This window comes from Verticillium dahliae, genomic scaffold (genome assembly GCF_000150675.1).
Source record: "Verticillium dahliae VdLs.17 supercont1.25 genomic scaffold, whole genome shotgun sequence".
Taxonomy (NCBI): domain Eukaryota; kingdom Fungi; phylum Ascomycota; class Sordariomycetes; order Glomerellales; family Plectosphaerellaceae; genus Verticillium; species Verticillium dahliae.
The window spans coordinates 487,933-513,246 of record NW_009276932.1 but is presented as its reverse complement, the minus strand read 5'-3'; the positions used below and the strand labels follow the sequence as shown (position 1 = coordinate 513,246).

The window sequence follows — 25,314 nt, the reverse complement described above, 5'->3', positions numbered from 1 at the left end:
CTTGACGGCACTGTCGGCACATACGACTCTGATGATCCTGTGGATCTGTCTGAAGATGGGGAGAGCCGGGCATCAGGAGATTGTTTGCCTTGCACAAACTCGGCCAGGCATTTGTCTGTGTCTTCCTCGCAGGACAAGCAACCAGTGAATGGAAGCAAGTGTCAAGAGGCCAATGGTGCATGTTGCGCCGCGTCGCCAGGTGTCGACCTCGGTACTACGTCTCGCGTCAGAAGGGCCGAACCAACAATAGCGCCCCGGGCGATGATGATCGAGTCGTCGCATAGCATCACCGTCACCTGAAGGCGTCGCGCAGGGACCAGTGCACAGCATCTACAGTACGCACAGCGTGTACATGGTACGCACAGCGAGGTACGCACAGCCGCTACGCGCAGCTGAGGCTCATGCTCATGCGACGATCAGGAATGTCAATTCGTCCGAGATGGGCGCTGTCGTCGGAGATCTGCATAAAGGGAAAGGGCGCCTACGGACGAGAGAAGCAAGTGCCAAGTTCCAGCAAGGAGGGATGTTCAGCGGAAAGTGCCAAATGCGCAACATGGGAAATGGCAAGGGGGAACATCAGATCTCGGGGGTGGCAGCAGAGTGGGGAACGGAGACGCTGCCTACCACTTGGGGGGCGCGCTTCTGCCGCGCCATTGGGTGAGTTGCGGGGCCATTGTGCCGGCATGATCAACACCAGGGACCGTCCGGGGACCTGAACGGCTCCTCAAGGGGAGGGGGGGGGCGGAGACATCCAGACGAGTCAAGTCAGGGGGGCGCTAACGCCTTGGGCGGCGGCACCTTCCCGAACTTTGGACGTGGCTGTGAGTGGTTGTTTCCCCTGAGAAGTGGTGAGCCAAGTGAGCCAGGTGAGGCAGGCACATGCCTTGGCGCATTGGGCTGCTGATTGCCGCTGCGCGCCGTTGCCTGCTAGCTGCTAGTGCTGCTTGTCCCACCATCGATCGCTCCTGCCACCCAGTCTGGCACTGCATCGCCACTGCCCTCCTTGGTACTATTCCATGGCGCGTGCCGGTGCGCCGCCTCGTGGAATCTTACCTTCATGATGATGGGCATTTGACCCCAATAGCTTCTCCTGCCACCATGTCAGTCTTCCTCATGACGGCTTGGACTCCAGCGTCAGCCGTGCGCGCGACAGACGCGATCTTGCCCACGCGCGGCACCAGATCTTGCAGCAGCACCAGCACCAGCACCAGCAGCGCGCACCGCCTTTTGACAAACAGGGACACCCCTCCTTACGACGAAGCACGAGCCTACAATCGTCCCAAGGTCCACGTCGCACCACGTCAAACTGGCCAATTCCCGACGAACTCATAGATTGGCCTGATTCCGATGTGCGCTGGCCGCCTCGCGACCACCAACTGCACGCTGTCGACTGTCGCACTACATTTGACGCTCGTCAGCCAACCCATACGCTTCGCCTTTTGTTCTATGTGCGCCCTTGTCGTTGCGCAACCAAGTTTTCTGTCTAGGCCCCGTCGACGATTGCGCAAATTTGCTTCAATTTGCTTCAATTTGCTTCAATCTGCTTCAATCTGCCCTCGGTGGCCTCTGAATCCGACGCTAACGCTGCGGGACCTCCTCGCACTACAGCGCCTCCTTCTCGCCTGTCATTTCACGCCTGCTGTTTCTGATACGATGGACCGCTCTGCGGTGCCGTGGCGCGGTCCGACGCCGCGGTATCTTTGGTGCTGTTGAAATACGCATCTCCAACATGCTTGCTCCTTCTAAAGGCAATTCTGTCTAACGGCGGTCCTGAATCTTGCAAAGCAACCAAGCCGACCAGTGCCGCGAACATCATCACCAGCAAATGGACATTCTGGGGAGCGAAATTGTGCCAAGGAAATTGTTCGTGCCAAGGCCCCTCTCGAGGTTCACCCTTTGTTCCTTCAGCCCCAGGAGTGAAACCCGTTTCGGATCTTCTTCTCGACGCTACAACGCTGGCCAATAAGCGCCACCTAGCACCCCCTACCTTCACCTGGAATTTGAACTTCGATCCAGGGGTGGGCGCAGCCGCGAAGTTACTGTAGCCGTCTGCCAGGATGCCGAATCGCCAGCTGGTCGACAGCAGGCACGGGCCATTGTCTTCTGGAATTCTGTCGAAACGAGTCATCGGCTTCCGTGACATGGCTGATGTCTTACTGTGACCAAAATGTCCCGCTTTATGACGACATGTGCGGGTGATCACTATTTCGCCCTCGTGCACGACAAGACGTCCCTTGCGCCGAGGGAATGGATAGCTTGAAGGTCGACAGCACAACACGGCGGCCGGCCTTGGTGGTTTTGCTCTTATTATTTTCCTCTTTCCACTATTGGTCTTGCTCGCTCGCATTGACCACACGTGACCAGTAATGCGTGAGCACCCCAGCCATGCCATGCTTCACTGCGATATTGCCAGACCATCACGTGCTGTCATTTCTGTCTTGATGGTTCCATCTAGGTATAGGTACCCAGCCAAGGAGCTGGCCAACTACGAAGACTTCACAACTCATGTTTGATGGTTGAGTCAAGTGACAGCGGTCACTGGAGCTGGAGCGAGATGCCGTCATGAAAGCCCGCCGCTACCAGCTCGCAAATGAATCGCCGCGCATGAGACTTTGGCAGGTGAACCCAAGGTGACGCCAGGGTTGAACGGTGTAATGAGCCTAGGGCCTCGCATAAAGAAGGATTGGACCTCCGACCAAGCCTCAAAATCTTTTAATGAAGATCAACCCATTTGCTCTCCAGGAACTCATTGCCTGGTGACTTACAGAGCGAGACCTGTGAACAAGTATTTCAAGCAAGGAGAAGATTTGCTAATAGTTCGCGAGATCCATATCGTGGAGTCGTAGAACTACATAAGACATCTCCGGCGCTAGCGACTTGGACAGATTTCTCGCTTGCTGAACGTTTGCCTCTGGAGTTATGACCTTGCTCTCAGCCATCACCTCAATTTTGGTGTACATGAGGGTACCTTAGTTTTCCCTGGGCTGATACTATATTATAATCAAACTGAGGACATGTCCACGTCCTTCGTTTCGCGAACGCGTTCCCATGCCCTCGTCTATGAAGTCCGCTGCCGCAGGCGAGGCGCTGATGTCGATTTTACCTTTGGAGCATCTGGTAAGGACTCGAATCGCTCCTTCACGTGTCTGTCTTTACCGCTAATAAGACACAACAACATGGCATTGGTTCCACGAGCGAGGTCGATATCTACTCATCAACTCACTGACGCGTGACTAATAGCAACATCCACCACGTCAGTGAAAGGCCGGGTAGGTATCGGGAGTGATGGCGTGAAGACACATGGCGTAAGTCCGCAGATCGCAAGTTATACTTCCGAACTATTGATTTAATGCCATGTATTCGCAAGCAATACTTCCAAACTAATCATCTAATGCCAAGTATTCAGAAATGTGGTGATGTGTTGAATGCGACTCCAAGCTTGAAAGCAGAGAGTAAGGGAGTACCGAGAATAGGAATAAGGCTGCAATGGTGACGGTCATTAAACCAGCCCATCACAGAGCGTCTCGAAGCGCCGCAGCACATTTAGTGCCACAGCAGCCAGCCAAAGAGTTCGGTTGCGCTCCTCATCTCTCCCCTCTCTACGACACGATATTTCCTACGCTCGTTTCCTGCAAAAACAATATGTCAGAGCCAGCAACGCCGCCGGCGCAGGCATTTGCCAGACAGAGAGACTGTGGGTTTACGGAGACTGGCATCCCATGCGAATGGGATGAATCTTAAGACCCGCCACCCCCCAACCGCCCACCCCCCCAACCGCCCACCAGAATACACCAAAAACAGCGATTTACAGGGGTCTATATCTCCACTAATAGTAAAGCTAGATATCTAGATTTTCTATATAGTATAGATTAAGCTATTAATATATTACTATTAGAGTTTTAAGAGGATACTATAACTTTAGAAGAAGATATAATTTTCGGAAATCTAGTTTTTATTTTAACTAGCATTTTCCTAATAACCCTAATAAAATTTATACTAAGCCTAAGAAATAATATAAAGAGACTTTTAATATTTTATAATTATTATATCTCTATAAGTAAGCTTATTTAAAGGAATAAAGCTATAAGATAACTTATAGCCCCTATAATATAGAGTTTCTAAGATTCTCTATTAAAACTTACTATAGAGGAATCTAATTACTTTAGTAGCTTATTAAGGACTAAGTATTATAAGCTAAGAATATAGAACTAGATTCTTAGAGTTTTATTATAATTTATTATAACCCTAAACTTATTTAATATATAGCTTAATATATTTATATTATTAAAACTAGTTACTATATAATCTATTATTAAGCTATTTAAATAGCTTATAATAAGAGCTATAGGCTTTAAGATAAGATAAGAATTTAACTATACTAGATTTATAGCCTAAATATTATTATATAGAAAATCTAGATATCTAGCTTTACTATTAGTGGAGATATAGACCCCTGTAAATCGCTATTTTTGGTGTATTCTGGTGGGCGGTTGGGGGGTGGGCGGTTGGGGGGTGGCGGGTCTTATCGGCCAGGAGGGTTCCACCCTACCCATCTCGGAGACATCATGAACGATCGGTACGAAATCATCCGTAAACTTGGAAATGGGTCATATTCGACTGTTTGGCTAGCGTGGGACTTTAGGTTGGCCTTCAGTAATGTGTGCACTGAGCCAGACTAATGACAGTCTACCAGGTCCAACCAATTCGTTGTCCTAAAGATTGGTGTCTCTAAACACGGCAACCGCGCATGACTTGCCATTCAACAAAACCTGGCGAGCAAAGCGCCTGAAGATTCTGATTCACGCTTTGTGGTGGCTCTTCTGGACTCCTTCATCCAGGAGGGTCCAAACGGGCAGCACCCATGTTTGGTCCTCGAGCCCATGGCCCCCAGCGTATCCTCCATTCTCAATGCTCCGCGGAAGATACTCGACTTGCGCAACTTGCAGCCCCAGCGATTCTCAACACAGAAGACAAAGGCAATTCTGTCTTTGCTGCAATGGATGTTGCAGTATGACGTTTCCAAGAGGCCTACAGTTGATCAGTTGCTGGAACATGCATGGTTCAAGACGTGAGGCCAGGCAGTTGACACCAGACGGACCGCGCATGAGCAGATGGGTCAATGAAAAATTCAGACAAAGAACATGAATGACTGGAGCCATGCAGACTGTCTGACCACGATTCTCTCAGCTGCCTACCTAATCTAGGTACCTTACCTACCTACCTACCTAGGTAGGCAAGCTGTTAAGGCAAGCTGTGAAGGCAAGGTGGTGAGGTAGGCAACGTGTTCAGTGAGGACAGCGGCTTATGTCAGCAGGCAATGCGCCCCGCCGCGTGTCACGACAGACGGCAAGCACCAGCTGGCCTGGAGCTCCTTGCTCCCTCTCGCTCGACCTCACACGACACATGCCATTGCATCCCGCATCTCCTTCTGACGACCTTATGAACCGCACTCCATGATCCTCCGACAATAGATTTACATCGATACCCAAGTTTCCCACCTCCAAAATGGACGACCTCTCCGGGCTGGACTGGTCCGCATCGAGCACCAAACAACAGCCAAAAGCCCCCTCCATCCCTCCAGGCGCCAACTACTACGGCTCAGCCCAACTGAACCCCTCGCCCTCGCCCTTCCAGTCCGGCCGCAACACACCCCTCTCGACGACGCAGAGCAAGCCCTCGACGCCGCCCGTCATCGGCGGCGGCCAGACGAAACCCCCCGCCGCCCCCGCCGACAGCTTCAGCAACCTCCTCAACTTTGGCGGCCCCGCCAAGCCCAACGCGAACCTCTCCCTGCGCGAGCGCCAGGAGCGGCTCGAGGCCGAGAAGAGGCAAAAGGCCGAGGAGAGGCGGAAACAGGCCGAGACGAGCTTCGGCAGCGGGCAGTTCTGGGACACGCTCGGCAACAGCAGCGCTGCGTCGCGCACGGCGTCGCCTGCGCTGGCGCCGCCCTCGCGCGCCCCAGCCACGTCGAGCGGCAACGGCGTCGGCACCAGCGCTGACGATGACTTGTTTGCGGCCTTCAACAAGGACACCAAGGTTGACAATGCGAGCCACTACCCCCCGCCGGCTCCCAAGCCCGTCTCGCCGGCGCTGGATTTGAGCGATCCGACCGCCTGGAACAAGGCGCCCGCCGCGAGCACGAGCAATGTCGACTTTGACGACGACGACGACCCTTTCGGCTTGAACACTATGAAGGGAAAGGCGCCCGCTGCGGTACCGGCGGCGTCGATCAACACGGCGGACGATGACGACTTTCTGGGTGACCTGGCGAAACCGGTGGAGGAGGTACGGCGCAAGCACACCCCACAACCGAAGCAGCCCGAGGCAGGAAAGCCTATCGAGGGCTTCGACTCGAGCTCAGACGATGAAGCACCTGTGCAACCTCGGCGAAGAGGAAAAGGCCAGTCGGACGAGTTTGATGATGCTGTCGCGCAGCTCGTGGGCTATGGCTTCACACCCGAAAACGCCAGGCGGGGCTTGACGGAGAGTGGTGCTGGCCTCAACGTGCAAGCGGCGGCGAACTGGCTACTCGACGATGCGCATCGGCTATCAAAAGCGAAGGCACAGGGAAAGGACCCCCTGGCCGAGTCCAGGAGACATCGCGACGTAGGACGAGCCGATGGACCTCGGCGGACGGATTCTAGGTCACCTGCCGCTGGCGATGACCTCTCCAAGGCCGCCGCGGCTGTGGGAAGCAGCGTCTTCAAGGCGGCCAACTCGTTTTGGAAGACGAGCAAGAAACAGGTCGCGCAGGCATACGCCGAGTTCAACCAGCCCGAGGGAGACCCTAGCCAGCCGAAGTGGATGCGTTCGGCACAGCAAGAACAGGGCGCGCCTGCACCCAGCAGACAAGCTGCAGAAGCGACGGACGAGGCCATGATGCTCGACTCTGGAGCGCGACCAGAGAGGAGACCAGCGCAGAGACCACAAGCGCCGCGGCCCGACGAGCGCAAGGCGTCGCCGCGCGGGCCGTCCCCGGCTCTGTCGGCTGGCCCGTCATCTGGACGCAACAGCCCGGCGCCGAGGTGGCAGCAGTCGGCGCCCGTCATTCCCGATTCAAGGGCCCGCGCCAGCAAGCTTGCGATGGAGGACGACAGTCTCTCATCCTATGTGAGCCCGCACAGGAGGAAGAAGGCCACCCCTCAGCCCCAGCCACAGTCCCAGCCGGCAGCACCGCAGGAGGAGCCTGATCTACGTTCAACTCGCAAGCACCAAAGCCCCAGACGACACTACCACAGCGTGCAGCACAGGCTGCTCAGCCCGTCAAGCGGCCCACGCCCGCTGCCGCTCCACGGGCAACAGCTTCCGCCCGCCGAATCCCACCAATCTCGCCAGCAGCTGTCGCGCAGTCCGCGCAGCACCGCCTCGCGGGCACCCAGCACTTCAAGCGTGGCGACTATGCCTCTGCCCATGCATCGTATTCCAGCTCCCTCGCAGCGGTGCCATCCACCCACCCCCTCGCTATTGTCATTCTTACGAACCGCGCCCTCACCTCTCTGAAGAACGGCGAGCCAAAAAAGGCTGTCGAGGATGCCGACGCCGCGCTGCAGGTCATAGGCCCTTCTCAGGGCCAGGGCGAGCATGTCAGCGTCACGACGGACGCTGGCGCCGAGGAGCGCCGCGACATGCGCGACCTCTACGCCAAGGCGCTGAGCCGCAAGGCCGAGGCGCTCGAGCAGATGGAGCGCTGGGCGGAGGCCGGTGCCGTGTGGCAGACGTGCGTGCAGGGCGGCATCGGCGGACCCACGGCCGTCGCAGGCAGGCAGCGGTGCCAGGCGGCTCTCGCGCCGAAGGCCAAACCCAAACCCAAACCCAAGGCGGCGCCCGCACGAGCGCCCGTCAGGCCACGTGCGGCGGCGACGCAGCAGAAGAGCTCCGAGGCCGTCGAGAGGCTGCGGCAGCAGAACGTGGCGGCGGCGGCCGAGGACGACGAGAAGTTTGCGCTGTCGGAAAAGGTCGACGCGCGGGTCGCGGCGTGGCGGGACGGCAAGCGGGACAACCTGCGCGCCCTGCTGGGAAGCCTCGACGCGGTGCTCTGGGAGGGCAGCGGGTGGAAGAAGGTCGGGCTGCACGAGCTCGTCATGGCCAACAAGGTCAAGATTGCGTACATGAAGGCGATTGCCAAGTGCCACCCGGACAAGGTATGTTGATGGCGTGTCGATGGACAACAGACATGTGCTGACTCGAACCAGCTTGCGCAGGACGCCAGTACCGAGGTCAGGCTCATTGCGGCGACCGTGTTCGCGACGCTCAACGAGAGCTGGGACAAGTTCAAGTCGGAGAACGGCTTGTAGGCGGTTGCTGGCGTGCATCAAGGCAGGAGGCCAAGGATCAAGGCAGGAGGCCAAGGATCAAGGCAGCAGGCCATGGACAAGGGCAGCAGGCCATGGAGTTTAATTAGACGGGGCATTAGACGGACTCGGGCTGGGTAGACGGATTATTCAATTCACAAGCCCCCAACGCCATGCTATGTATGCCGGCCTGCTGCTGCCGGCTTTCGTGCTGCCGGCTTTCGTGCTGCCGGCTTTCGTGCTGCCGGCTTTCGTGCTGCCGGCTTTCGTGCTGCCGGCTTTCGTGCTGCCGGCTTTCGTGCTGCCGGCTTTCGTGCTGTTCCCGCGTCGTGAAACGCTCTCGTTGCATCGTCCAGCCACGCTTCACATCTTGTTCATCATCCCACGCAGAAGAAACAATCACAGCCCCAGCATGCGCCTGACGCCATCGCGCACCTTCTGCTCATACTCGCCCCGCCTCTCGCGCCACATCTTGGCAGCCTCGACATTGGCAGGGCTCTCGTCATTGGGCTCAGCCAGCATGCTCATGACGCTGATGAGGATCTTCTCGACGCTCTGGATGGGGCTCCAGCGCTCGCTCGCGTGCTCGTAGTGGTTGGGGTCGTCGCCGGGCGGGTGCAGGATGGAGATGCAGACGAGGCCCGAGGGGTAGACGTTGGGGTGCCAGACGTCGGCGAGGAAGCGCATCGACGGCGGCGCCAGCGGATAGTCCTTGGGGAAGCGCAGCTCGGCGGGGAAGACGCCGCCCTCGAAGGGCGTGCCCTCGGGGCCCTGGATCAGGGCCTCCCAGTGCAGCAGGTCGTCTTCGGTGACGGGGCCGGCCGTGATGCCGTCGGGGGGGTTGTTGGTGAGGGCGCGGTATTCTTGGAGGAGGCGGCGGTGGGCGGTGGACTGGGCCATTTTTTTTTTTTTTTGGATGTCTTCAATCGCCGGCTGGGGGTGTATTTGGTTCTTCTGATTCTTGTGTTGGTTGGTGATGGAGATATTCCTAGGCGTTGTTCCTGTTCCTGGTGACAGGTGCTCGGCGGGGTTCTTCGTTCGCTGCTTCCCCCTTCCCCCTTGCCGATGTGCCTTAGTAAGCAGCTCGGAACCTCAGAGCTCCACTGTCAATGAACTTTGGTCTGAAGCTTCCGTCTGAAGCATCGGGATCAAGCATCCAGAAGCAGAAAGCATCGACAATCGACATCTTGCCCATGGTCCAGGGCCATCCCCTCTTCCCTCGCCCACCATGACCTCGCGGATCCCCCTGCGCGCCATCGCAGGCCGCTCGGTTGCTTCGACCCTCCAGCCCCGGCCATCGCTTGCCAGGACCCCCGCCTGCCTGTTCTGCGCCCTCAGCTCCAGCGCCCTCATGCGCAGAACACCTCGCCGCTTCCAGTCCACGACGCCAACGGCACCTTCGAATCCCCGTGCCGAGCTCATCGATACCCTTCTCGATCTCCAAAAACACGCCCCCAACTACATCAACCTCTCGCGCCTGCAGCTTGCCCTCCAAGGCCTGCGTCAACCGGCCGGCGAGGAATCCATTCGCGTCGCGATCCTCGGTCTCGCCCATGGCGCCGAGCCAGGCACAACGGCAAAGGACCTCCTGCGTCTCCTCCTCGCCGACCCTCTCGCCTCGGAGCAGGACTGGGAGAAGCAGGTTGCGACGCACGATCCCCGCCAGCCCCTCGTCGTGCGGATCCGACAAGCACAGCCCCAGCACCATGCCGCCAGCCTGACGATAGCCAAGACGAACCTGCTGCACGAGCTCGAGGTCTCGCGGCCCGGCCTCAACGGCTTGCACCTCGAGCTGCTCCTGACACAAGTCAGCCCTCTGGCGGGGGGCGTCGCCGGGGAGCTGGGCGCCGTGGACGCCGAGGAGGCCGTCTTGGTGCCGACGGTCGATATCCCCTCCAACACGGGCCGCTACAACCCCATCACGACGCCCGTGCACAAAGCGCTCGTCGTCACGAGGGGCCTCATGGGCGCCGCTGCCGTCGCGACGCTGCCGGTACTGCAGAACAGGCATGCCGTGCTGGCTGCTGTGGATCTGCCGGGGTTCACCGCGACACAGTCGGATGAGAGCACCACGTTCCAGCCGATTGACGTGGCGGCGGCCGGCAAGGGAGTCGATTTGTTCCGTGAGAACATTGGCAACGCCATGGAGTATGAGCGGCTGTGGAACGGCAGCAACATCCCTGCTTTGGTCGCCTGGTTAAAGACGGGCGCCGAGGCCCAGGATGGCGCGACGAAAACGGCGCTGCGACAACTCATCACGTCGTTGCTGAATAACACGACCACGGCCATCGCAGATGCCGAGTCGAGGCAGCTGGGCGGTCTCCTCTCCGACAGGTCAACCACGGCGTCGTCGCCCGAGTCTGCGGCACTCAACAGCGGTCTCGCCGCCTGGTCGCAGGAGGCGCACGAGGAACTGCAGAAGCAGCTCGACCTCGCATTCGCAGGCAGGAGATGGCGGAAACTTGGCTGGTGGAAGCTCTTCTGGCGCGTCGACGACGTCGGCTACCTGACCAGCGAGATCCTGAGCCAGCGGTTCCTCCCCAGCGCCGAGCGTGAACTCGTCTACCTCGCGGGCCGCATCGAACAAGCAGGCGCAGCCACCACGGCCGGCGCGCCCATCTACGCGCAACCTCTCCCCGCGTCGGAACAGCCCCCCGTTGCCGCGGCGCCGGCGCCCGCGATCGCTGCACGCCCGACGCCCAAGTGGCCCACGCACATCGCCTTCACGCGCCGCTACCTCTACGCGGAAACGGTGCCCGCGCTGCAGGCGCTCGCGCAGAAACTCGTCCTCCAGGCCTCGAGCACGTCGGGCCTCGCGACGTCTCTCGCCGCCCTGCTCTACATGTCGTCGTCCGTCGCGACGCTCTACGAGGCCGGCGCCGTCGCCGCCTTGGGCATCGTCTGGAGCCTGCGGCGCCTGCAGACAAAGTGGGAGACGGCGCGCGAGTTTTGGGAGGGCGACGTCAGGGAGGAGGGCCGCAAGGCCGTGCGCGGCGCGGAAGCCAGCATTGCTGACGTTCTCCAAGGCAAGACGGGCGGCGCGGCGCAGGCTCACGAGGATGGGCGGGAGAGGGAGCTTGCGCGACAGTTGACGGAGAAGGCGGCGGATGCGCTTTCGAGGATGAAGTAGGAGGGCATCACGTGCATAATAGAGGTGCACTCTCAAGAGTGAGCTGTAAAAGTGACGGACAGGCGGGGAACGTAAAAATGTCCTTGTATTCATAGACATTGGTTGGGAGCATACACAAGCATCGAGCATCACAACGCTGCTGCAGCTTTTGATAGATACGATACCAGACACGCCCCTGCCCGCACGGCACGGCGCTTTTTTTTTCATGTTCATGAGTATTTCATCATGGGGCTTTCCTTGACTTGCTGGTCCTCTGCGTTCGCTCCATCTGATGGGCGCACACTCTGCTCGCAGCGGTGGGTTCTCCCTGCGGCGCATCGCGTCCTGCAACGATGGCTGGGCGATTCCTCGCCGCCAGCCAGGTGTCACGGTTCCTCGCCTCACCACAGCAAGCCCCGCCAGCCCCTGCATGCTCGCCCACGCTCTCCTTTCCTCTTCCTTCGCAAGCCCTCCACCTCCTCCCAAAACCGGAACGCCATTCTTTCCCTCCGCGCTGCACGAGCAAGCACAGCGCATGCCAACAAAAGCATGTCCCCCACCCTCTGTCCTCATTTGCAAGAACCATCTGGAGAAGCAGAAGAAGAAGCGCAAAAAAAGAAAAAAAAAGTGTAAAATTCAAGTTCGTCATCCGTAAATGAGCCGAGCCCCGTCTACCGCCTGTCGCCCCGACCGCTGGCGCGCGCGCGGCTGACGGTCGCCCTGCCGCGCGCAAGGCCGACGCCGCGGCCGCGCTGGTTGCGGGAGCGGAACATGGGCGCGTTGCGGAGCATGTCGGGGACGATGAAGAAGCGGACGTGGGAGCCGCGGATGTAGACCTGGTCGAGGTGGGAGACGCGGCCGTCGCGGGCCGTGACGGTGATGTCCTTGAGCTGGATGTTCATGTTGTCCTCGGCTGCGGGGTTTGTTAGCGCGTAGCTCGGTGACGATTGCCATGGGTGAGTCTCCTCAAGAGATGCAGATGGAGAAGAGAGACGGACCTTCCAGTAGCTTGCCGCGGTAGGTTTGGCCGGAGGTGATCTCGAGGGTGATGATGTGGCCCTGGGCCTCGTTGAGGAGCTTGATGGGATGCCGATTGTGGAGTCATTGTGGCGGTTGGTCTGGGGAGGCGGTCTGGGGTGTCGTGTCGTCGGTGTCGCGGGCTGGTCGTGATATCGTGGACTGGTGTTGACTGAGGTTGATTGAGCCTGGCCGATTTTTGGAGCTGCCCGCGCTTGGAGCTTGAGCTCGTGGGTTAATCCGCGGGGTTTATCCGTGGGGATGTGCTTGCGCCATCTGGTGACAGCTGGTGAGCCCGGCGTTCAATGAGACTCGGGCAAGCAGGCAAGCAGGCAAGCCAGGGCCCTGCTCCGAAACGTAAGGTAATAACTGAGGAGGCAATACTACGTTTTGGAGAAGTCCCAAGAGTGAGACCACGATAGCCCGGCATTCACTTGGCTCACGGCTTTTTGGTGATGTTCTGAGCATCCAGCTTTGGTCGGCCTGGAGTGTAAATCGAAGGACCTCCTGTCCCTCCCATTGACGCGCTAACATCTAGACATTCGTTTCCCTATGGATGTGAAAGGAGAAGATAATGAACGTATACCTCTATTAGACTCTCAGTTACCCAGATTTAGCGGATGGATATCGTCCTTGTGCGGACTAAACACTTTCTCAGCAGAATCTACCCCGTCGTGGAGTTCCTCGGAAAATGTCCTCACGAAAGAACTCACTGATATACAAGCAGTCGACCCAATTGACCAATCTGTCATGATGAAACACGCCCAACAAGCTCTTTCAGTTCGAATATTATGGATTTTAACTATGTGGTGATGTGATACTTGGCCTTTCGCTACTAGGCGGCCACAAGAATGAAATCTAGCCTGCCAGGCCATAGTTCATGTCAGGACCTTCGATCAATTACGGGACAACCGTGGGACACCGGCAGTTTGGCAAACGGTTACAGAGTAGAAGGGAATAACGAGAGTAACGAGGGATTGCTTTACTTATAAGAAAGATCATCGATCCGTAGTTCAAGGAGGAGGGTATTGATTTTTCTACTTGACTAGAGACCCCCAAGAGACCAACAACTGTTGTCCTTCGTTCGGATCGCGAAATTCTTGACCGCCAACGTACACGCAAATTTGGACCTCGTAATTTACTCCCAGATTTCAGGTTCCATGAGAACCGTATGAAACCGGAATGGCCAAGCATTACATCCACATGCCCTTTCTCAACCTTATGGTAGTGTATTTGAAGTCGTACCCCATGGCATATTGTGTGTGCATTCTCAACACTAGAGCGATATCCCAATTTGACTGATGAAATCCATGTGAAGAGCAACAGAAGCCTCCAGAAGTGTTTTTGAAAGCTCTCATCTCCAAAACACAAACGCAAAAGCCTTCCACATACTCAAAGACTAGGGTATAGCATGATGAAGCATCAGACCATGCACTGGCTCAAACCCTATCCAGGAGATGAGAGCCACATAAAACATTCATTCATTTCAATGTATTACGATTCATTAAAACATAGGACATTGATGAAGCATCATGCCGAAGCCAGAGCTAAGGCACGAGCCGCGCTCTCGAGCATGGCTGCGTAGACTCGCAATAAAGCAATTCCATGTGCTCTTGTAGACGACGGAGATGGTGGGCACGAAGCGGAAGCAGTTGACGAAATAAAGCCCTCGGGTCACTGCGTACGCTGGAACCCTACAATCTCTAGCGAGGCCTCGGTCGACAGGGTACAGTACACAAACTCAACCCATCGGGACCCGTAGAGTCGAGCACCTGAGCTCTCCATCTTCACCCAGGCAAGCCAGGAGAGCCTGGATCAAAGACGACGCAAGGCATCATCGACAATCTGACACGCTGGCACTCTGGCCATGTCTCACACGTGACGCGGTCTGCGCAGCGGGCAGTCGACGTAGGCCCCATACGCCGCCCTGACAGTGCGACGACACCCATCATCAGGTGGACGAATGGCCCGATGCAAGCCATCGCATCGCGGAAATCAATCGTTTACCACTGCTCACCGCCGATCCCATGATGACGTTAGGCGTCGTGCAAAGAGGCTGGAAGAGTGCCGTGGCCTGTCGTGGCGGGGGGATCGGCCACCCCCTGACCTGGATGCATCACCATCACCACCGACCTCAACACCACACCCAAAAATCGACGATGATGGCGTTGCAGTCCACGCCCGATCATTGCCATCACGCCTCCCCAATCTCTTCCCCCAGACCTGTTCAGACACGATGCATCTGCTCACATCCGTTCACACGCACAGGCCTTCCTGCACCTCATATCCTCATCGCGCCCCTGAGGAATGTGCCCCCGCGCTGCCTGTAGTAACACATTCCAGCCGGACATTGACCCAAGACCGCCTGTCACTGCCACGCCCGGCTCACACCCGTTCTTTGCGCAGCTGGGGCCAGCGCCTCAGCAGAGGAGGGCCCTCCCCATACCTCTGCCAGATTTGTTGTGCCATTCTGGTCCAGAGCCTTATTACCCGCGATCGACCTACCCTCTCGCTCTTCCCACCATCTCGCGGCGATGCTCCCCTTTTTGCCTTCGCTACTAACCTTGTGCTCGCTCACAGCTTGATTCCCGCCAGCGCGGCGTCGTCCATTCGTTTTGTTCTGACATCATTCGTTCATTGTTTTTTTTTCCTTACTGTCGAGTCTTGATACTCGCGTCCCAATCGTTCTCCGCTCGCTTAACCGCCCGTCTAGTCACATTAACCACCAGAATCCGCTTCGAAGCAGGGTCAAACACAGCAGTCACGATGCCCCCTCGAGTGGCAGCCCGAGAAGAGGGCGGCGGCGGCGGCCTTACAGTAGGCTGGGTCCTCGCCATCGCCATTGCAGGCGGAGCCCTCCTTTTCGTATCTCTCGCCTTCATCCTCGTCACGCTCACGGACCGACGCAACCAACGCGCTCGCCTGGCGACCGAGTCAGAAGCCCGCCTGCAGCAGGACGACGACGTTTCCACTGAGACGGAAACGCAAACCAAGGACGGCTCTTTTCGCCCGCCCCGACAGCGCCGCCGCCTGACGAAATCGCCACAGGTCTCGCCGCGCAAGACGGCGAGGCGGTCTCTGCCACACATCCTCCCTGCCATCAAACACAGCGGCAGCCTCAACATCTTCGGGTCGCCGGCGGGCCGTAAGAGGAAGAACTCGTGCAACTCTTGGATCGACGAGGACGCCATCCACGGGCCCAAGGTCGTCAAGGCGAAGCGAGAGTCCAAAGGGTTCAGTCTCCGGGAGAGCTGGCTCATCATGCGAACGCCCACGCTGCCCAACCTCCTCGGCTACCGTGACGAACCGGAAACGGCCATCTTCTATCAGCACCAGAATTACCCCCTCGTCCAGCAGCCGCGGCCTGCCGCGCTCAGCCCGCAGAAGCAACGTCCGGACGCCAAGAAACCCACGTCAAGACTGCCCCTTGTCAGGACGCCGTCATATGAGATGGCCGAGAAGCGAGCCGCCGCCTTGAGGGCAGGCTTTCAGAAGAAGCAGCAGCAATCTCAGGACGAGAAGGAGCAGGAACCGGTCAATCCCCAGAGCGTTCCTAACGGTCCCCGTCCCCCGCCCAAGGCCAAGCTCAGGCAGGTCAACACAGAGTCCGACCTCCAGACCATCCTCCGTAACACGGCCCAGCGCCTCAACGATGGTAGCCCGAGCCCGATCCGTAATGACCCGCGCCTCAATGGTAACAGCACCACCGGCCCGAACAGGGCCACTCGCCACGTTCGCACGCCGGCTTCGCGCGGCTCGCCCGTCAAATCCGGCACAGCCTGGAACGAGAGGCGCAGCGTCGCCGGCGAGTATCGTAGCACGGAAATTGTACCCGAGCAGCAGACCCCCAGCCCGAAGAAGAGGATGGCACAGCCGATGACACCTCAGAGCGCCCCTGCCGCCATGAACCCCCGTACCAGTACCATCGCGTATGGCCAGTCGCAGCAGACGGCCGCCCAGCCTGATGTGTATACGCCAACGCACAGGCGCAAGCAATCGACGTGCTCCATGGCGTCTGACCAGGACAGTCTGTACGGCGAGACAACGCCCGAACAAGACGCTGTCATGCCTGCAGGTTTGTCAAGCCCCGACCGCCGGGAAAGCCAGACGTCAATTGGTGCCATGATCGCCGAGACTTCACAGCAGAAGTCCCAGCAGCACAAGCGCAGCGTGTCGATCCCGTCCATGACGAGCTCCGTGTCATCGGCTCTGTCGACCCTCTACAGCGAGGAGGAAGATGATGAGACGCAGACAGGCGAGAAGATCCCCTGGGCGCACCCAGTTGATCCCAACCAGCAGCGTGGCAGCTTCAAGCCCAGGCGAATTCAGCACTCACCAAAGATGAGCGACCCGTTCCTCGTCCCGCCGCCGGCGCCTCAGGTGCCAGAGAGGTCTCCGCGTCGTCTTTCAGCCAGCGGCGAGGCCCAACAACCGCAGATGCCCGAAACCCGATCCTACCAAGACCACAGCCGGGCTCTGGGCCAGATTTCAGGAAATCGCCGCGCGAGCAATAGCTCGCTCATCATGGCGCCTCTCAACGCGGCCCAGGATGGTCAATTGTCCAACAGAGATGAGCTCCGCCTTTCCATCATGATGGAGCCATCTGCCCAGAAGCAGGGCCAGTCGTCGGTTCGCCCCAAGAGCGTCGTCACCATGAAGCCCAAGTTTTTCGCCACGAGCAACAGCGCCACGAGCATGATGGCCAGCCCCTCCACCCCCGAAGAGGACCGCAAGGGCCACCGCCGCCGTCGCTCTGTTGTCATACCGCCACCCCTGAACCTGCGCCCTATCCAGGGCTCGCCCCACGAGAAAGATGCTGCGGAAGCCGATGACCTTGAACTCCCGACTCACAACCTCCATACCCGCCGCTCCATCATCGCTGCCGGCGGGATCCCCACCGAGATACCCTCCAGCCCTGTAATCGCCCGCCCCTTGCCGGACCCAACCCTCCTTTCCAAGACCCCCTCTCCCACTCGCCGCCGCTCCCAGTCTACGACACCGTCGCGCGGCCCCTCCAATGCCTCCTCAACGTACTCGAACCCTGGCCCGACCATGAGCCCGACTCTCATCCTCCGCCCTCAAAACTCCATCAACCGCGGCTCCCCAACCCACATTTCTCCGCTCGGCGCCTCGATCGTTCAGCTTCGTCGTATGAACTCCCAAGTGAGCGCCTACAGCGTCGCCTCGTCTGCTGCCACCGCCGCTGACGATGTGGCCGACCTCCGCGGCGGCGGCTTCAGCCCAGAGCGCAGCAATTCACGCGCCGGTCGCGCGGGACGTCAAAACTACCTGTCCATGGGTACGCCGAGCCCCAAGTCCCGCAACGGCATCCGCTCAAACCGCAACTCCGTCAAGGGGCGACCGGCATCTGTCGCACCCAAGATGAACTCTCTTGAGGAGAAGGAAAACGGCGAATCGACGGTGCCTGTTCTGACGAGGGGCGGCCTCAAGGGAAGCCTTCGCACGGCAGAGAGCCCGAAGCGCAGGCTGAGCGTCCGCTTCGCCGAGGTTAAGGAGCCGATCTTTGTGGACGCGCTGGAGATGCCGGAAGACGATGCTGAGGAGGTCAGCCGCGGACGGGAGAGGACCAGGACGCCGACAAGAAATCGCGCCAGCGCAGACAGCCTGGGTTTGTACGACAAGGACGGATTTCTGATGAGCTCGCCCGAGAGGTTTCCATCGTCGGTAGCCGAGGGACGACAGGGAGGTGCCCTCAGGATCTAAGCGTTCCGAGTTTTCTTTGTTCATGGTGTTGATCTGCGAACATATTCATACCTATAGGGGATGAGTGCCCCTTTCCTTGTATGTATTGGGTTGCGGAAACTTTCTTAATACCTGCCTGGGTCAGCATCTTTGGATCACAGGCTGTCCTTTTTTTGTGTGTGTCTTATCACATAGTTCAGCGATACCAGAGATAGGAAGCTGAGAATAGAAGGTTTCATACCTACTCGTGGTTGGTCCTCTCACACACGATTGTGTTTTGCAGGCGGCGTCACTGTGGACCGATATCCAGATGAGGTCGCTTTTTTGTTGTGCTTCCTCCGCTCGTCCTAGGATGGCGGAGCCTCTTCGACCCTTGGTCTTTTGTTATCCGAATCCTCCTCGCCACCTTCATGTCCATTCACCTCATCCAATGCCCTCACCCTCCCAGCACCCTCTCCCAGCTCACCACTGACACCCTCCTCAGCACCTTCGCCAATCCAGTTACCGTCGGCATCGAAGTATTCGTTAACGTTCTCGGCTGTGATCCATCCCGAGCTTCCTGGGAAAGGAGGAGGTAACCCTCCGTTGGCGTTTCCTCTCAGGACACCAGAGAACCCTTCAAGAGCCTCATGCTCGCCCTCAAACACGATTCGATCCTCCTCCTCATCGTCGTCCTCCTCCACAGGATCGGGGTGCAGATCTGAGCACGCGGAGATGGCAGCGTAGAGCTGCTGCACGCTCGAACCGACGGGCGGCACAATTGTCAGGTCGACGGAGCTGCCTTCGTCATCGGCGTTGTCGGTCAGTTCAAGTTGCATCCAGATGGCATGCAGGGGGGTGCCGTCGGTCAGTGTGCCGCCCTGCTTGACAGCGTGGATCGAGATGGCGGGATAGGGGATGGAGACACCAGCGGTGGCGGCCGCGCTGTAGATGGTGAAGTTCCTTGATAGCATAACAGTCAGCAGTCAGGCACGCCAAAAGGGGAGAGCGATGGCAGGAGAAGCGCACTCTGAGTTCACGAAAAGGTCAATGGTCTGCTCCGTCAAGTCATCCGTCATGCCTGTGAGCGTGGCACCCTCAGGCGCAGAGACGGCGGCAGAGGCATCGGTGAAGATGGGCAGGGCGGCTGACTGCGACTTGGGAATCCAGATCTTTGCACCTTGCAGATGGTGGTGCAGAACAGGCTTGCCGCCGAAGAAGGTCTCTGGGGTTTGGGACTCGTACTCCTCGAGCGGAAGGTAGTCTCCGAGCGAAGGCGGGGATCGAATGGTAGTGGTCAACATGCTGACGATCTGGGAAAGCTCTTGCAGAATATTCGGCTTGGCTCCGTCAGACAAAGACAATGATGGAGGGGAGAAGGGAGGCATGATGGTGGGGGTGTCGACAGCGCTGGGGCAGAAAGATGCAGATCCCTGGAAGCTCTTATCCCCCTTATCGACACGTGAACGTGGTGTTATTGGCGGGATGCCTTGGATGCTTTGGATGCTGGCTGGGGAATGTGCAATGGGGTGATGGCTAGTGCGGGGTTGGACCCTGGCAGTTCCTTCCCTTATAACCCCCAGTGTTGCTGCCTCAGTGCCTGTCGTGCTGCCCTGTACCTGCCTCGGGCTGCCCTGTGGCGGCGGCTGCGACTGCTGACGTAACTGCCTGTTCCTATTGACTTCACGCCGCCTCGCGACGCGGCAGCTTTCCACCCCAACAACTCGTCGCAAAGCATCTACAGACACTGGTGCCTGTCCCACACTCCAATCACCAATCTCAATTTCAAGCAGAGACTACTACCTACATAGCAGCCATGTACAACAACCGTACGACGCCCCATGTCCCTCTACTCTCTTTGTTACTGCTAACACCCTCCCACAGGCTCCCACCTCCTCGACCAAGTCCCCCTCACAGTCTCCCCATTCGTCTCCATCCCCACGGCGACGACTCTCTCCTACAACTACAAGGCCATGCCCTCGGCGCTACCGCCCTCGATCCTCGGCAACCCCTCCGCCACCCAAGCGCCGCCAGCAGAAGACGGCACCTCGACGCCCCAGCAGCCGGCCCCGAAACCGCGGTACATCATCTCCCAGTCCGGCCACGCCGCGCACCCCGACGACATCATCGCCTCGTGTCGCGCCCTGCAGGCTCACATCACGCGCATGCAGAAGGACGCCGAGCGCGAGCTGCGCGAGTTCGAGGAGAGGGCCCGCGCGCGGGACCTCGCCGAGAAGCGCAAGGTCGCGCCCGGCTGGCTCGACAGCGAGGCGCGGATACTGGAGCCCGAGCGCAAGGGCGACGTCGCCGCGGACGGCCAGCCGAGGGGCGGCGAGGTCGACATGCTGTCGGGGGACGCCAATGGCGGACAGGGGCCGAGCGAGATGGGCACCGACGAGGGGGCCGAGCTGGATCGGTACTTTGGGGGTCTCAGCATGAAATGAAATGAGCATTGGTTCTTGGGTTTACCGGGACAGCGGCAGTTTCAGCATCTTTTTCTTCTGGGTCTCGTGGGTTTCAGAAAGGCGTTGTGGCTCTTGTGGAATTTTTCAGCGTTTACCGTGCCCCTTGATGGGTCGGCAAGTAGGATAGCGAGGGTGTAGGTCGGGCAACATGCTGACACAGTTGGCCAGACTGCAAATCCCCATTTGCATATTATTTTGCCTGTCTAACAAACAGGCCGCCTTGGATGCACCGTGCAGACTTGGCACCTCTATGCCCCATGTCTCAGGCGAACTGCAGTGCACTGATCATGGCATTGGTCCGTCTACCTAACCGCTCATATACACGGGCACCTCCTGCTTGTAGCAGTTCGTATGTATCGCCGTCACGTTGCCAACATGGTCCCTACGGCCTCTCGTCCGCCACTCGGCGCGCTTCGCCCCGTCCAACTCCTTGGTGCGCGCCACGAGCAGCGCCCGCTGCTGACCCAGCGGCAGATGCACAACGCTCATCCGATCCGCAGCACGCAACCGCGCCATCCCAGCCGCGAGCGCCTGCTCCCTCCGATCGCGCCTCGCCAGCGCCAGCACCGGCTCCGCGCCGTCCCGTCCCGCTGAAAGGGCTTCCCGCAGCATATGGCGCCGCAGCCAGCAGAGAAGGCCGCGCACCGGGCGCCCGCGTCCCGCAGCCGTGTCCCCGCCGCCTGCGCGCGATGCGCGAGGAGCTTCCCCGACGGCAGCCGCAGCGCGTGCGCGCCGGGACGGACGTCAAGGGCCGACGCGCGCCGGGCCAGCGAGTCGAGGTCGTAGAGCTCGTTCATCTCCGGGGTGACGCTGAACCGGCAGTGGCCCGCCGCGCGCATGTGCTGCTGCACGGCCACGACGGTGCGGCGGCGCGTCCCGCAACAGATGCACTCGCGGTAGCTGAAGATGGTCATGTGGAGGAACCAGAGTAGCGTCTGGGGGTCCACTGCTAGGGAGGATCGGAATGGGATGGCCAGACTGTGAGCTTGGTGCATGTGTAACAGGTTGGCTTCGAAGTCGCGGCTGGTCTTGGGGCAGAAGAGGCAGGCGCTTGGGATGAACTTGACGATGTTGGGGTTTGCCTCTGATGGGCTGTCATTAGCGTCGTCATCGTCGTCGTCCTCGTCATCAGTGGTGTCTTGGTCTTGCATTTCAGCACAAGCAGATGCTGCAGAAATCGGTGCAGCGCGCTCTGCTGTCCCCCGCCTCGTCGAAGGCCTGCCTGCACTCTCTGGAGGTGCCATGAGCGTCCCTTCTTCCGCCACGCGACATCGAATTTTGTAGATGCTACTCACTGGTCAGCTGCAGCGCTCCAAAAAAAAAAAACCATCGTCACAGTAAGCTTACTGCCAGTCACTTTTGGCATGTTGGCGCTTCTCCGCGACGTTGCTGAAGGAGAGGTCGCACAACCGGCAGCTTGTCAATGCTTGGGGTTGGCGGATGGCGTTGGAGGCCATGGTCGTGGTAGTGCCTGTGGCTGTGTTGTTCGTTGTTGTGTCGGTCATGAATCGCGGATTGCAGGAATGGGTGGGCTGTGTGTCTTGCTTGGTACAAAGACGGGCTGGGATAATTGTATTGCGTCAGGCAGATGTGGTGGCTTGATTGTGGTAGCTCTTCAGACTTTGAGGATTCGTGTAAGTGATTCGCAGTGACCACCACGCCTGTTATATCCAAGCCTTTTGAGCAAGATGGTCCAAACATACCTTAGTAGACGAACTTGACATGGCTGCAGTGGACATGATGGACGATGATTCATAGTGAGTTGTCCCAAAGCGGAAATCGAGGCACACTTAGCGTCGTGCTACTGTTTGGTCGTCAGCCTGGATCATGTACTGTAGGGATGCGCCTCCTGTATTTTGCCACTTTAGTAGGTGCTGTAGCCCCGTTTCCAGACCATGTCAAGGAGATCGGAAAGATCAACACGAGCGTTGCAGCGGTTGTGTTTCCTCCTCAAATTAAGGCCTATCATTTGCATCATGGCTGGAATTTCGAGGCGTGAAACATGCCCGACAGGTTCAGCAGGGCAAATGAACAAAGACTTTGAATTGATGATGCTCGTGATACCCCATGGAAGACAATGCTGCAATGGCGGAAACACCCTGGCTACGACCCTGAAGCAATTTTGATCTACCAGACAAACCCTCTCCTGATAATGCTGTAAGAAAGTAGAAAAGCCCCCCCTCTTCGTAAACAGATGCATTGCTGGACAAAGCAAATCACACGTGCGAAGACGTGTTGTTTCCTGCGCCGTTGCTTCCGTTGTGGATTGTGCCGTTGCCGGTGCCGTTCCGAGCGCCTGTGCTGATGCTGTTGTTGATGCTTTTGCTGACTCCATTGCCTGCGCCACTGTTCATGCTGTTACTCGTGCTGATCGCTGTGCTGTTGTTCGTGCCGTTGCTGGCACCCTTTGCGCCGGAAAGTCTCTCAACTTCTGCACTCCAAAAGTCAACAAGCTCATCCAAGTCAGGCCGAGCGTTCGGGTCCAATTCCATGCACTGATTTATGATGTCCTTCCAATTCTGGGGCACATCGGCCGACCTGGCGGTCCAGACGGTCGGGTTGGGTGACTGTTCGAGCTGCTCCATCAGCATCCACATGACACGACCGAGACTAAACACCTCAGCCAGCTCGGCTGCACGAGGGCACGTTTTCTTCCAGATGGGAAAGACGTTCCAGTCGGGATAGCCCCAATGCAAGTTCTTTCTCGGTGCCCCAGCGTGGGGCTTGTATACGATCCTGGGTTTGGCGGGCTGAGCTGAGTCGTCGTGGGGAGAGGGAGGTTCTTCCCATGCTTCTTGGTCAATCGTGGCTTCCTTGGAGTGGGTGAACATGGAGACACCACTTTGCTCCCAATCAATGAGGCGAATGCCGTCTTCTTGGTCAATGAGGATGTTGCCAGGCTTGACATCCATGTGATACGTCCTGGCGATGCGGTGGGTGTGAAGCACAGCGCGAGCCATCTGGAAGCACCATTTTGCCTTGCGCAAGAGGGGAATGCGGACGTCACCAGCGTTGGTGATCTGGTCGTCCAATGTTTCCCGTTCCATGACTGGCTGCAGAAACCCACAGACCCGCTCGCCACCGTCAGGGTCCAGGACAGTCACCAGGGTCTCGGGGCAGGGCATAATGTTGGGATGCAGCGGCAAGGCGGCGAGGGTTTGGATCTCGTGCAGCATGGTGTCTCGCTGGTGTTCGTAGAATGAATGCTCATGCTTGTTGAAGGCTTCTAGGTCAAATCCCTTGAATACGTGGCGTGTTCCCATGGGAGCCCTGACCACCACGCGAGCGTGATTCTTGCCGGGGAGACGGTTAGTCTCGGTCAGATGCTTGAAGTCGACGGTCTTGAATGTTTGGTGCAGGCCCTTCTGGCGGAGAGACGCGATGAAGTCTTCGACAAGGGTCAGCTGGCGGGTGTACTTCTCGAAATTGCCATCGGACGCCATGGTTGCTGGTTGAATCTGCTGCGGTCTGGCGACGATGGCTGTCATGGATTTGACGACCGAAGGCATGGTGGGCTAGCGGCCACGTCGGCGATGGGAGTAGTTGGGCAGCAGGCTGGGAGATAGAAGGTGTAGGCGGCCGGAGGCGCTTGCCATCAAAAGATCTGATGTGTTGGTGGTGTCGAATGTTGTATCGTTGCCACGCTATGTACCATGTCGGGCTCGAGGTCTCGCGCTGTCTATCTGGTGGACGTTGAAGGATCAATCTCGACCTATAAATCGTCTGTCAGAAGCAATAGTGATATTGCCTTGCTCAGGGCCAAGTCACGACCAACAGGACGTCCGCGGACGGTTCGTTGGGGCGGCGGATGAATGCTCTCAACGCTAGCTGCTGGCTGCTGGTTGCTGGTCACTGCTTCCCGGCCAGTGCAGGAGCCGAGGCCTCGACAGCGGCGTATCCTGGTTGATTAGATGGGCGTAGAATGACCAAGGGCGACCTGCATCTTCCTGCGAAGCAGAGAAGCCAGAAACACCTGGGCGGGCAAGGATGTTTGGGACGAGTTCCCCGGGGCTGTGATGGTTGTGCGACCCGAGGAGCTGATGATGCGAGACAACACGGCAAGGCAAGAGCAGGGAGAGGAGCTGACGAGGAAAGAAGAGGGACGGAAACAGTGAACAACGGAGCAAAACCGGAAGAAGGAGACCTTTCAACAAGACGGATGGGGAGGGCAGAATGATGACTGCGACGCGCATTGCCTAAAGACCAACAGGAGGCACGCAGGCAGGTCTCAGGCGTCCAGCCCCCAGGACTATTTGGGAGGGGTGGGAAAGCCGCCGCCGTCGGTCGCGTCGGTCTGTCAGTCGGTCAGGCTTCAAGTTTGCACCCTGCCCATGTTACTTTGGGCTGACTGACTTCGGGTTCAGGCTTTGAGAGAATCTTTGGTCGACTACCGTACGGTGAGTGGGATACATGTAGCATCAACAAGCGACGGCAACCTTCAGCAACTGCAGGGTGCTTGCTGGGTGCTGGGTGCTGGGTGCTGGGTGCTGGGTGCTGGGTGCTGGGCGCTGGGTGGTGCTGCATGTCTTCATCTGGCATACCTAACCGTCATGACATGGTTGAGCGATGTGACCAAAACGTTGAGCTGCGTCGCCGGGGAACGTAGACGTGCAGAACCGCGCTGGCACCATGGGGGGCTGATTGGGCGGGGAAGCTGGCGAGTATCGAGTCGCCTCACGCAGTTTGCAGGGCGGGCGCTGGTGCGTCGTTGCGATATGTGATAGAGTATCAGTCAGAGCAAAGGTGGAAT

At 58.3% G+C, this 25,314-nt stretch overlaps 11 protein-coding genes across 11 annotated transcripts; 5 read left to right on the top strand and 6 right to left on the bottom strand.

The window, feature by feature from the left end:
* Positions 1-553: 553 nt before the first annotated feature.
* Positions 554-1,487, top strand: VDAG_09408 (uncharacterized protein; the record flags this gene model as incomplete). Its single annotated transcript, XM_009655710.1, has 2 exons — positions 554-657; positions 1,085-1,487. 2 exons carry the CDS (start codon positions 554-556, stop codon positions 1,485-1,487), a joined length of 507 nt encoding a protein of 168 aa, XP_009654005.1.
* A 4,018-nt stretch (positions 1,488-5,505) lies between these two features.
* VDAG_09407 (UBA domain-containing protein) lies at positions 5,506-8,294 on the top strand (the record flags this gene model as incomplete). Its single annotated transcript, XM_009655709.1, has 3 exons — positions 5,506-7,195; positions 7,246-8,141; positions 8,193-8,294. 3 exons carry the CDS (start codon positions 5,506-5,508, stop codon positions 8,292-8,294), a joined length of 2,688 nt encoding a protein of 895 aa, XP_009654004.1.
* Positions 8,295-8,690: 396 nt separating this feature from the next.
* VDAG_09406 (ubiquitin-conjugating enzyme) lies at positions 8,691-9,191 on the bottom strand (the record flags this gene model as incomplete). Its single annotated transcript, XM_009655708.1, has 1 exon — positions 8,691-9,191. The coding sequence occupies one exon, from the start codon at positions 9,189-9,191 to the stop codon at positions 8,691-8,693; it is 501 nt and encodes a 166-aa protein (XP_009654003.1).
* A 328-nt stretch (positions 9,192-9,519) lies between these two features.
* VDAG_09405 (uncharacterized protein) lies at positions 9,520-11,421 on the top strand (the record flags this gene model as incomplete). Its single annotated transcript, XM_009655707.1, has 1 exon — positions 9,520-11,421. The coding sequence occupies one exon, from the start codon at positions 9,520-9,522 to the stop codon at positions 11,419-11,421; it is 1,902 nt and encodes a 633-aa protein (XP_009654002.1).
* Positions 11,422-11,874: 453 nt separating this feature from the next.
* Positions 11,875-12,555, bottom strand: VDAG_09404 (small nuclear ribonucleoprotein Sm D3). The gene is made up of 2 exons (XM_009655706.1): positions 12,399-12,555; positions 11,875-12,313 (listed from the first exon to the last, which is right to left on the bottom strand). The coding sequence occupies exons 1-2, from the start codon at positions 12,503-12,505 to the stop codon at positions 12,046-12,048; spliced, it is 375 nt and encodes a 124-aa protein (XP_009654001.1). The 5' UTR covers positions 12,506-12,555; the 3' UTR covers positions 11,875-12,045.
* Positions 12,556-13,849: 1,294 nt separating this feature from the next.
* Positions 13,850-14,214, bottom strand: VDAG_09403 (uncharacterized protein). The gene has a single exon (XM_009655705.1). It carries the CDS (start codon positions 14,200-14,202, stop codon positions 14,092-14,094), a length of 111 nt encoding a protein of 36 aa, XP_009654000.1. The 5' UTR covers positions 14,203-14,214; the 3' UTR covers positions 13,850-14,091.
* Positions 14,215-15,183: 969 nt separating this feature from the next.
* On the top strand, positions 15,184-18,141 carry VDAG_09402 (uncharacterized protein; the record flags this gene model as incomplete). Its single annotated transcript, XM_009655704.1, has 1 exon — positions 15,184-18,141. One exon carries the CDS (start codon positions 15,184-15,186, stop codon positions 18,139-18,141), a length of 2,958 nt encoding a protein of 985 aa, XP_009653999.1.
* A 326-nt stretch (positions 18,142-18,467) lies between these two features.
* Positions 18,468-19,487, bottom strand: VDAG_09401 (uncharacterized protein; the record flags this gene model as incomplete). Its single annotated transcript, XM_009655703.1, has 2 exons — positions 18,468-19,062; positions 19,129-19,487. The coding sequence occupies 2 exons, from the start codon at positions 19,485-19,487 to the stop codon at positions 18,468-18,470; spliced, it is 954 nt and encodes a 317-aa protein (XP_009653998.1).
* A 428-nt stretch (positions 19,488-19,915) lies between these two features.
* VDAG_09400 (uncharacterized protein) lies at positions 19,916-20,543 on the top strand (the record flags this gene model as incomplete). The annotated part of the gene is made up of 2 exons (XM_009655702.1): positions 19,916-19,928; positions 19,984-20,543. 2 exons carry the CDS (start codon positions 19,916-19,918, stop codon positions 20,541-20,543), a joined length of 573 nt encoding a protein of 190 aa, XP_009653997.1.
* Positions 20,544-20,870: 327 nt separating this feature from the next.
* VDAG_09399 (TRI15 protein) lies at positions 20,871-22,021 on the bottom strand (the record flags this gene model as incomplete). The annotated part of the gene is made up of 3 exons (XM_009655701.1): positions 20,871-21,244; positions 21,304-21,851; positions 21,912-22,021. The coding sequence occupies 3 exons, from the start codon at positions 22,019-22,021 to the stop codon at positions 20,871-20,873; spliced, it is 1,032 nt and encodes a 343-aa protein (XP_009653996.1).
* Positions 22,022-22,780: 759 nt separating this feature from the next.
* On the bottom strand, positions 22,781-24,073 carry VDAG_09398 (uncharacterized protein; the record flags this gene model as incomplete). The annotated part of the gene is made up of 1 exon (XM_009655700.1): positions 22,781-24,073. The coding sequence occupies one exon, from the start codon at positions 24,071-24,073 to the stop codon at positions 22,781-22,783; it is 1,293 nt and encodes a 430-aa protein (XP_009653995.1).
* Positions 24,074-25,314: the final 1,241 nt, after the last annotated feature.

Coding starts and splice junctions, on each gene's coding strand:
- VDAG_09404 (XM_009655706.1), bottom strand. CDS start 12,505: ATGACTCCACAATCGGCATCCCATCAAGCTCCTCAACGAGGCCCAGGG. Junction 12,314..12,398: donor CCGCGGCAAGCTACTGGAAG/GTCCGTCTCTCT, acceptor CAAACCCCGCAG/CCGAGGACAACATGAACATC.
- VDAG_09403 (XM_009655705.1), bottom strand. CDS start 14,202: ATGGAGAGCTCAGGTGCTCGACTCTACGGGTCCCGATGGGTTGAGTTT.